This window comes from Haliotis asinina, chromosome 6, assembly GCF_037392515.1.
Source record: "Haliotis asinina isolate JCU_RB_2024 chromosome 6, JCU_Hal_asi_v2, whole genome shotgun sequence".
NCBI lineage: Eukaryota > Metazoa > Mollusca > Gastropoda > Lepetellida > Haliotidae > Haliotis > Haliotis asinina.
Genome location: NC_090285.1, coordinates 45,616,388 through 45,627,455, shown reverse-complemented (window position 1 = coordinate 45,627,455; position 11,068 = coordinate 45,616,388). Strand labels below are relative to the sequence as shown.

Sequence of the window (11,068 nt, the reverse complement as noted above, 5' to 3'; positions counted from 1 at the left end):
GAGCACGCTACTGAGGATGAATCAACCACATGCAAAGTGTGTTATATAATACCATAAAGAAATAAATCGACCTTGTCCAATTGTGTACTTTGACGAATCCCGTGTTTTATCAGGTTAGCTTAATAATGACAACTTTTGAGGGAACGTGTAGTATAAACTAGTTGTCAGTAAAATAATATCCCTGCTCTTTGGATGACGTAGAACGCTTAACATTTCCCTATTTCCTGGAACGGTTGCATCGTCGATCCGAACCAGCCGTACTATCGTCAAGTGTAATGGATTTAAGGTGGGTGATGTATGAACGTACTTCAGTTTTCGTAATGTCAGTTACACAATGACAGCCATTTCGGCATTTCTCTGCTTAAACGTCAACAGAATGCGCGCTTGTCTCTTTGAAAGCAGCAGTAAGTTCTTATTGGATATATTTCATGCTGACTTCATTCATGACCGCCCGAGATTTGACGCCGTGACATTGAGATAAATCTCCAGCACTTGAAGAAAGGGCACCTGATCCTTTGACTCGAAGATTCATTATGATAATATACGTTTCTGAAATTGTAATGACAGATTTTACTGAAGTTCAATATTTGCCCTCCACATAATTACGAATCTGATCTATGTTGTGGAGGTGGTAAATTTCAGTGTTGACGTATTTATACTACATTCTTCTATTCTGTTTTGCTTCTTATTGTTTGAATAAGTAAATAAATGTTAAACTTTACACAGTGTATTTGATGGCCCGCCAAATGTCGCTGAATGTGTCGTTGTCGATAAAGGTACAACAAATATGTACTCCCACAAACATTTTTGTATAGAGAAATGTACCTTAAACAATGTCAGAATACAGAACTGTACAGAACAGTTCGCAAGTCCATATTCCGAAATACCAAACTAAAATATTAGACGGTTGTTGTCAGTAACTGATTGCCATATTCGTACTAATTCATGGTTCCTTGATAGAAACCAACACAAGACCATCCACAGGGGTGTAGTCATACCTTAAAGGTCACATGCAACAAAAAAATCAAACATAATTAAAACACAATTATCACTTACTCATGACACATAATATACATTTGCTGCTTGCAAAAAAACAAATTAACAAAATTTTGAGCGTACAATTGCAATTCAAAAGTGCAGCATTTTGTACTTTGGCTTACTTTCCTCGAAATGAAGCCCATGGGAGACCGAACCCAGTGATAGCGGGTGGATGTGCACTCAAGTGCAATGCTTCAGATCCAGTCATCTGAGAAAAATGGATGTAGTTTGTTTGCAACCCACAGACATAAAAACATGTCATGTGTACAAGTATCACATCTGCCTAATTACATAATGCGGCAGAGACAGGACTTGGGTGCAAGAGTCATAAATTAATTTATTTTGTTTATGGCGTATGTCCTAATAGGTGTTAAGTTCAAATTGCATGTGGCAAATGATTGAAGCTGTGTACTGCATGTTGGCTTTAGCAGACAGGCAGGCAGACATTTATATAGGTGTCAATAAACCAGACATTGAGCTTTCTCTGTGAGCTTTCTTATGTAACGAGTAGATTATTTACTTGTTTGTGCACACAACCAAGATTAGACTACTGTTCACGACCTCATACTCATACATGCAGTCTGTTTCAAGCTCCGCGTACCTATAATCAGATAATTCACTGCGCATGCATTATGGGCGCAGCGCAGCACAGCTGTTGAAACCACTTTTTCCCCCAGCGCTGGGGGAAATTTAATGAATCGTTTGAATTCTGATTTCGCAGGCTTTTTTCAACGCGTTTTTTTCAATTTTATAGGTTGAATTGACATTTTTGATGATTTGTTTTAGTCAGTGCATACCAAAAGGTATCAAAATCTGTAAAGTTGTATTTTACGTTGCATGTGACCTTTAACAAAACAAAGCCCAGGCTTACCGTTACACATGATTTGTACTAAGGAAGCTGGGCAAGCCCTCTATGCTGACTAAATATACAGCTGGCTTACACAAAAGAAATTGGTTCGGCACATGCCTGATCCAGCATTTATGTCTATTTTGGTAAATGACAAGGTATAGATCAAGTGACTGTGCATGACCACCTGATCACTGGATACATTGAGTACTCTCATACTTATTGGCCCTGGATCCAGAATAGTTGTTGGCTGCGCAAAAAGTCATACAGTTGGTTGTCATGTTGGTGGAAGAACTGAAGCCTTAAAAGTAATATATCCTCTGGCAAATTCCTTGACAAATATTGCTGTCACTGTTGTGTTTCCTATTTTAGACAAACCAGTCTTGATTCCCTAAACCATGAGTGACCCTAAAACACCCAGTCCAGACAAATCGTCATCCAGTCCAACACCAGATAGTTTCTTGTATGAAACTAAATACATTGTCTTAAGCTTCCTCAATCACTTAACCCAAGATCGAGATCAACAAAGACTAAAATCTGACACACAGAAAAATGTCAGAGAGTATGCACAGCACTGGAAGACTCGGTCACTTCCCTCAACTCCACCAAAGCAGAGAAGGAGGCCTAGAAAGCCTCAAATATCACAGGAGAAATTTAGGCAGTTTTCATCTGATGAGAACCTTCATCGTCAATCCAAACCAGACTCTGGGCTATCTTACAACAGCTGGGATCTAACATTGTCTCACATACAGAAAAAGATCCACAAAAAATCTCATCGCCAACTTGGTGCTCGGTATTCACTACAGCAGAAGAGCCCAAGCTTTGAATCAACAGACTCCAGCACAACATCAAAATCAGCTCCAGCAAGGGCTCCAGTTTATCAGCGGAGTCTGAGTGACAACAGTAGTCAAGATGGTGGCAGCTACATCAGTGATGCAGATGACGAACTGGATTTTTCTCAAGGATCAGCATCAAGTGGTTTGAGAGGCTCTAGGAATAATGAGTTACTGAAGAGTTCAGGGCACTATCTTCAAGTGTCAAGGTTGTCAACGGTGCCAAGTGAGTCAGAACCTGAAGCAGATGCCCAAGGAGATACAAATACCCCTCCGGAAACTACTGAACTACCTGTAGATGTGGAGGACATTGCCTTTGACTTGAATGATGATGAAAGCGGAAATGGTGTACATGCAGTAGATGACGATTGTGATGTTGTGGATGGGTTTACAGACTCTGATGTGTCAGACCTTGAATTAGATGAGGCTGTGGGTGCGAAGGGGGATAGTGACATTGAAGAGGAGGAGGAGGAGGTTGGGAAGCTTGGCATGGCAGCAGGGGGAATGGAAGCATCTGAAATAGCTAATGAAAGTGCTCCTGCCGCGAGAGCCTCTTCTGGACCAAGATCAGGGAGACGAGACCGGTTGTTTCTTGACTTAAGTAATTCTTCATTTGCAACTCCACCACAGACTGATGTGACTGCAGTGATGGCGTCGCTCCATGAGGAACTGCAGGAGGAGATGCACTCCCTGGAATCAGAGGTGGAGGATGGTGAGTTCAGTTTCAGCAACTTTAACAAATAGGATACAGGACCTAGATTTTTGAGCTTCTCTTAGTGCTAAGATAGTTGCAAGTTAATGTCAATGTATGGCATTTACAACTAGCTTAAGAGAGCCTAGAAAATCTAGGCCCAGAATATCATCACAGTGATTGAGTGAGTGAGTTTAGTTTTACTATAAACAGCACTCCATATTTCAGCTATATGGTGGTTTGGCAATTGGACAAAGGTGCAGATCATCATTTATCGTGTCCTAATGAACTTGGTCTCTGGATAACAAGTTATCTTTGGAATGACATTCTTCCAGTGATGTACCAAAGCAATTTTCAAGCAATTGGGTATTTTAATCCCATGTCTTTTTATGTATCAGTAATTGCATTTTTTGAGGAGTAACTATCATTTTGGATACTCCCACCTGAAACTTTAACTCAGACTTCCTTATCCTTTTTGGGTACTTGACTTTTCTGAATATAAAAATATATATGCATCTCAGTAGATTAAAAGATTTTAGTGTTTGTCTTATTGCCAAACATTTGGCAGCCATTGCTAAATACTCAACTTCCACTAAATACTTAACATGGAAGTCATGTGAGTATTAACGCAAACCCCGGGCAGTGGCTAGGGCTTTAAATTTTATAATAATATATATGTATAGCCATCACCTACCATTAGCTAATGCTGTTGTAGAGTTTGTGCACCAAGAAGAATCATACGCAAGCCAATTCAGTTAATTGAGTAATGTGTGCAAGGTATTATACACCTATTGGGTTTTAAGTGATTCTGACGCATTTTTTGGACTCCCAGATTTGTAATTAATTGAGTAAATGTGATTTTTATTGAGTAACATACACAAATACGCACCTTATCTGGAGCTCTGAAGTGAAAAGCGAATTCTTGTGATGATTGGCATTGACCATTTTGTATTAACAATTTTCATAATAACATTTCAGCTTACCGCTCCCATCGTGTAACCAGCCTCCCATCTCCTTTCACGGGCTCATCCTGCCCTTTGACCCCTCACACAGAGGCAGCTCAGATACTGGCCCGAATTGGGGACGAGATTCAGGAGACACATCTTGCCAAAGTGGAGTTTGCCATAGCCAGACTGTTCAATGAGCAGTCTTCCCTTACATATGAATCATTCCTAGAAGTTGCCAGATCGGTCATTGATGAAAACATTCCTGGATGGCGACAGGTAGGGGTACACTGCATGCTGATGGTTGCTATTAAATACTGTTGGTTGCTGTTGGATGCTATAGGTTACTATTAGTCCACAGATTGTGGGCTGTACCGAGCTTGACAGTGCAGACAATCTGTATTCACAGTGCCCATGTTGAGAGAAAAAAAGATAGTATTTCTTTCAAAAGTTTACTTCCCCAGTGAAAATTTGTTCTAATGTACTTGCATGCTGGTTCTTTTAGAGTGCTTTTGGTAGGATTCCAAACTAAGGTCCCTTTGTAGGTAGTTTGGGAAAAATTGTATTTTGTAATATTTTATGCAAGATTTGTAAGAGTATGTACCCAAACCATATCACCAGCAATGACTCAGTTGTCAGTGCAATGCATGTTACTTCAAGAAAGCTAGGATCTATCAACTTGCTTTGGGGCTTTTTTTATGTTCAAAAATAGCAGTTTATCCAGACTTTTGGACGACAGACTCAAATTGGATCCAGATCTAGCCTTTTGAATTTTCCTACCTGAATCCCTAAATACAGCAGTGCACCTCCAGCATGGTTCTGACTAACATAGATAGTTTTGTCTGTTGAGGTTGCTCTGCTCCTGCTCTTCAGTCAAGGTGTGGCGTTCAGGATGGCCACAGCAGGAGGACGTGGCATCAGTAACATCGTGGACTATTCTGTCAAAGTGCTGGCTGACTTGGCTGCAGACTTCATCATCCAACAAGGAGGATGGGTAAGCACTGGCAGACTATTTCATTCCCACAACAAAAACGTGTTCCAGTTCCTAAATGATTTCAACATGTTTAACAGTGTCTTTCATGGTTTTAAATCTTCACTTCACTTCTGCATTATGTCAGATATCTTCCTCCTTTGTGTAGGAGTGATGGGATAGCCTGTTGGTGTCAAAGATCTGGGTTCAGTTTCCCACATGGGTACAATGTGTAAAGCCCGTTTCTGGTGTCCCCCACCCTAATGTTGCTGGAATATGGTTAAGAAACTAAATACACATTAGGTCATCCTTTTTTCGTGCAGCTTACCTGGAGTGATGATGTAAAATGACTCATAATCCTTAGTTCACATTAGTAAGTTGCTGTGTAGAGTTGGGTTTCTTGGGCACGCCAGTAGAGTATTGTGGTTTCAAAGACCAGTTTAACCGGATTGTGGTTCGTGATTTGCCAGCACCAAAATTATGAAAACTTACACACTCTCTTATTGGCTACAGATAAACTGTTTTTGATGGAGACATAACTCCCCTTTTCGTAAATGGTCGTGCTTTACTGCCTGCAGACTGTAATAAAAAGATAGACAAGGGAGGTAACTCTTTGACAATCATTCTTATGAAGGGAAGGATGGGCACTTTTTTGGTCCTTCAGACTATACCAACACCATTCTTATGAAGCTAAAAGCCTCTTTCATTTTGTAATGTTTTGGCACACTAGTTGATAGTTGATTGGTTTCAGAGTGGACTGGTGTCAACAGAATCAAGCAGCTCATGCGTAACATCACCAGAACTCAACAGCCATCTTGTCAACCCTCTTCCCCCGGCCAAGGCTACTAACACTGCACCTACAGCCACATTAAGATCAACAACTGAACCAGCAGTGGGAGAAGACACAAGACCCAGTCAGAACATATCGCCAACTCCCCATCAGTTATCTAACGGAACAGATCATGTTGACTTCATGTCTGATACACCAGCAGATTCAGACAATTTCCAGTCTGTGACCAGCTCTTCCCAGACGTCTGCTGACAGTGCTAGGGGAGGTCACTCTGATCAGAGTTCCTGGTTGCCATCCATGTTCTCAGGGAACTACAGTATGAGTTATGTGAAGAAAGTGTCGGCCACACTGGCTTTAGTGTCTCTGGGACTTGGACTAGCGTTTGCTTTTATCAAGAGATGATAACCTGTGCAGATTCAGAGTGATCCAATCACCTACAGCATCAACACATCCTTTTTGTAGTCTGCTTGGCTAAAAAACGTATAGATAAATTCCAGTGTAACTCGAAAACGAATAAGCATAACATACTCAGTGAAATGCTGATCACAGTCAAAACATTGTACCAACTCTGTGGGGTTTTGCAGAATATATGTCCTAATAATAAAAAAGTTGTTTAACAAACTATCATTAAAATATTGACATAGTTCACTGTTTATTACGAGGGAGGAGTGCAGAGAAAGGCACAGCCAGGTGTTAGAGTAGCATGTGCACAAGTGTTGAGAAAGTTATGTATTCATTAACCTGTGCTGTGCTGTCTCCATGATTTCTCGCACACCTGGCCGTCCCTTTCTTTGCACTCCTCCCTCATAACAAATAATGAATTGTTTCAGTGTTTTAATTATAGTTAGTTAAACAACTTTTTTATTGTAAGGAAAACATTCTGCAAAAATGTTGGTATGATGTTCTGATTATGATCAGCATTTCACTGAGAATGTAGTGTTTGTTAGTTTCGAGCTAGACTGTAATTCATCAGTCCGCTTTTGAGCCAAACAGACTATACTTGACTGCAATAGTATGATGTCAACATACACCATCATGCATTCAGTGGTGGAACGAGTATTACTTAAATGTTAGGGATGACTAGCAGAAACTGATTCTCCTGACAATCCTTTTAGGTTGCAAATGATCTAACCAGTACTCATTTTCTCTAGAGTCCTAAATTTTGATGATGTTTATTAATCTTCCTGAAAATATTGACATTTGCAACACAGAGACAATTTGTTTCCGTCACCAGTCACTACAGCATCTAGACCCATGTTGACTGATGGTTTCCCTTTGTTTAAGGAAATTTGGAGAGAAGGGACTTTAATACTTGTGTTTGAATTCAGTCCGGCCAAGTTAGAGCTGCAATTTGTCTTACAGAGTTGCCTCCCTTTATCTTGCTTGGTAACAGTTTGGCCAGTGACACTTTCATGCTCTTTCCTTCACTGCTCAATGTGGTACTCACTGTCTCCCTCATGCCCTCCCTCCTTCCATCACTCACTCAGTCAGGCAGTTTTGCACTATCATTCCTAAAATCCGTTTGAACCATTTTGATGTTGTTATTCATTGTATGAGGCCTTTACCTGACCGTCTGTAGCACTGCAGTTCATGTGTTAGCTTGTCATACCAATGGCTACAGGTTCTGTGGTCTACAGAATGTTAAGTCTGGTTTTGAAGGTGGTAAGATTTAAATCCATCTGTTATCAGACCTTGATTTTTCATATTAGGATTGACTGGTGCTTGTCACTACAGAGTTGACAATCAATTGTAGTCAGTCTCATAAGAATTCAAGACATTATACTGAAATCTGTCTAAACCGGACTTGTGTTAGACCTCATATAAGTCCAGCTTGGACAGTGATCTAGTTGAATGAGACTTCAGCAGGTGTTGCTTCCCTTGCTGTGTGATCACAAAGGCCTTAAGGATAATATATTTTTTGCTTATATTACAAGACTGACTCCCCCATTTCTATGATTTTTTCAAATAAATCAAAGAATATCTTTATATACCTTTCATAAAATCCATAATCTATTTCTTCATTATTAAAAGTCACAGTAAAATCTTTGTTGTAAATTTGGTCAAGTATTCGCAAAGATCTGGATTTGTAATTGGCAAGCATCCAGTTATTGCTGCATACCAATTATCGCCAACACTATAGTGCTTGCAGAGACGGCTTAACTTGTACTCCTGTAGTATTTCATACATTGACACATAAACAAAGGCGATAGGCTACAGCCAAGCGTTGGCGATAACTAGTATGTGATGATAAAACTTGGCGCTAGCCAGTAGGAGTCCAATTTTGACAGATTCTTGCATTGTCATTACTGCTTTAACTTCAGACTTCACTTATTTGTTAGTGAAGGCCACAGACCAAGTCTACATTATTTAGTCACATGTCAAATGGAAAGAGAATATTCACAATATGAATTTAACATGCTGTTCCACCTATGCACACTGTGAAGCTCCTGACAAGGAGAGCTATGAAGGTGGCATGTTGTGCTGTGGAGCCTGCTTTAAACATATCTCAGCCATATTTATTGTTTCAGTGTAAAGAAGTCTGCAAGTTTCTTTCATTGACAGATATTTTTGTTACACTTGTTTAACATGGGTGCATTGTGTATGATGTAAAGTTATATTATAATTACGATCATGCACCTAACTGATGACCAGACTGGATCATCCTAGTATCATAATTTTACAATATCACACTAGAAGTCACACTGCCTCAATCAGGGCAGGTCTTGACATGGAGACATCATAGGAATCTTCATTTATTTTTGTAGTTGACAAATTTGAATGATTCTGATACTAAATAATGTCATCATTGAGATATTGTTAATGTATGAATATGCATCATGTCCTATAGATATGTAAGTTTTTCTTGCGTAAAATGTATGCTCAAAATAGCCAGCAAAATTACCACAAAGTCTAAAAGAGGTATTATTCAGGTTTGTAGCAAGTTCTTGATATTATCCCCGTTGGAAGTCAAACATTAATACTTATTGGTCGGTGTTATTTTTTTGTGTGTGTGTTTGTTTCTATAAAGAGAAACAACACCTGACCTCTCACTTGGCCAATAGTCAGGTACGCAGACAGACAGACAAACAGATACACACACACAGACACACAGACAGATACACAGACAGACACACAGACAGACAGACAAGAGGAATATGCTCTGATACCATGACAATTGTTGTATTGAAGAGAAAACAGGATTCCTTAACTATTCCAGATTAATGTTTGCTTCATTTGGATGTGAGTGCTCTATAATTATATGTTGTATAACCTGTTTATTGTTATTGATTGTCATAAATAAGATTATATTTTGTAATTTGTTATGTGTTGGTGAATTTATGAGTGAGATTAAGAAATATTTGAGTCAAGTTATTTTCATAATTGTTAATCATTTTCAAGGGTCAAAGTAACCTGCTTACATTTATTTTATTTCAAAGGACCCTTTTTAGCTGGGAGAAGCTGGCAAAGGTTTGATTCTACTTTCAACTCTGTTTAATGGTCCAAAACATTTGGGACATCACTGTACTTGCTATATGTTTTGCAGGTAACATACAATTTCCCTATCTTCAGACAGAGACCTACATTGACAATGACTTTGTATAGATATGGTGAGAGACTACCCAGGTTTATGTCGTGGACTCTGAGCTAGATTTGAGTGTAGTGTAAGGTCCTGGACACAAGTCAAGGGGCAGACTACTCATTGCCCTTTATGTTATTTGTTTTTGTACTTTGTTACTTTTAAGTTTAAGGTTGCTTTTTGAGTTAATAGCAATTGTTGATTTGTTCACAGGGGCTTCGAACACTATCATCTACCATCAAGGTATATACTGACACAAACAAGGGTCGCAGCACTGTATAAAAGTGCCAAGATACCCTTTTAAAACAGAATATACCTTGATTCCAGTGTTTAGGGTCGAAAGTCCCTGTGGATCTCTTTACGTAGTTCACACTCTTACAAGCAGGAGAAATCTAAGCAATTTTGGGTACATGTTAAATTCAGTCTCCTGATCTGGTTAACCAAAATCAGGGTATGTCCAATCAGCACCTTCAACCATGAGGCTCTAGGGCTTATATATATATCTGCTAAACATGCAGACCCATGTCCCAGTGAGAGAAACAAACACTTTCATTGTTTTAGGTGAAAATGACTTTGACCAAAACCTTGCATTCTTTCAACTTAATCTGACCTTGCGTATTTCCCTACGAAAGGGCAGTAGACATCAAACAATCGCAGATACACATGGATAGAACTGACATCTGTGATATAATAGACCTTGTGTCAGAGTGATGTGACCTTGAACTTGTATGCAGCTTGAAGGGCAATAGAAACGGCAGCAAAAACACTACTGGAGATATGCATGATAAAAACTATCACCTGTGATACACACATTTGTTGTTTGTTGTCGACAGCAGTAGGTCGTTCCCTCTTTGTAGTGATCCATTGTATTTGATATTTTTGAGGCGCATAATATTTGGGTTTCACCTGTTGTTATAGCCATACTCAGATTATCCAATGCTGGTCATTCCTTGATGGGTTATCAAATAACCGTGTGCTTTGAAGAAATCTGTTTCTTACTCATCTGAATGGCATGCAGTGAATGTCAAGGTCGTGAGGCCATATCTGTAAGATGATGTTTGTTTTATTTGTTATGGGTTTTTTTTCAGCTTGTTTCAGGTATTGACTGCTTAACCTTGACTAGTGGTTTGCTGGTGTTGTGTTCTGACCAGCTTGTCTGCTATGCTCAAACATTTCCATAAGGACACACCAGTCATTTGTTATGTTTTTGTATATTTATTGAATAAAACTCAATTGATTATTGTTTTTTGTACTGACGCTTATAGTAGGGCGGTGTTAACATAAAGGGAAATTGGTAAAATGCTGTTCCGAAAGAAACACCGTTGAAAGGGAACCGTATATTTATTCTAGGAAGTGGAGGGCGCAAATCTGTCTGATG

At 39.3% G+C, this 11,068-nt stretch overlaps 1 protein-coding gene across 1 annotated transcript; it reads left to right on the top strand.

Moving 5' to 3' along the window:
* The first annotated feature begins 219 nt into the window (after positions 1-219).
* Positions 220-10,926, top strand: LOC137287418 (uncharacterized). The gene is made up of 5 exons (XM_067819687.1): positions 220-286; positions 2,258-3,430; positions 4,388-4,632; positions 5,204-5,347; positions 6,075-10,926. Exons 2-5 carry the CDS (start codon positions 2,284-2,286, stop codon positions 6,513-6,515), a joined length of 1,977 nt encoding a protein of 658 aa, XP_067675788.1. The 5' UTR covers positions 220-286; positions 2,258-2,283; the 3' UTR covers positions 6,516-10,926.
* The last annotated feature ends 142 nt before the right edge of the window (positions 10,927-11,068 follow it).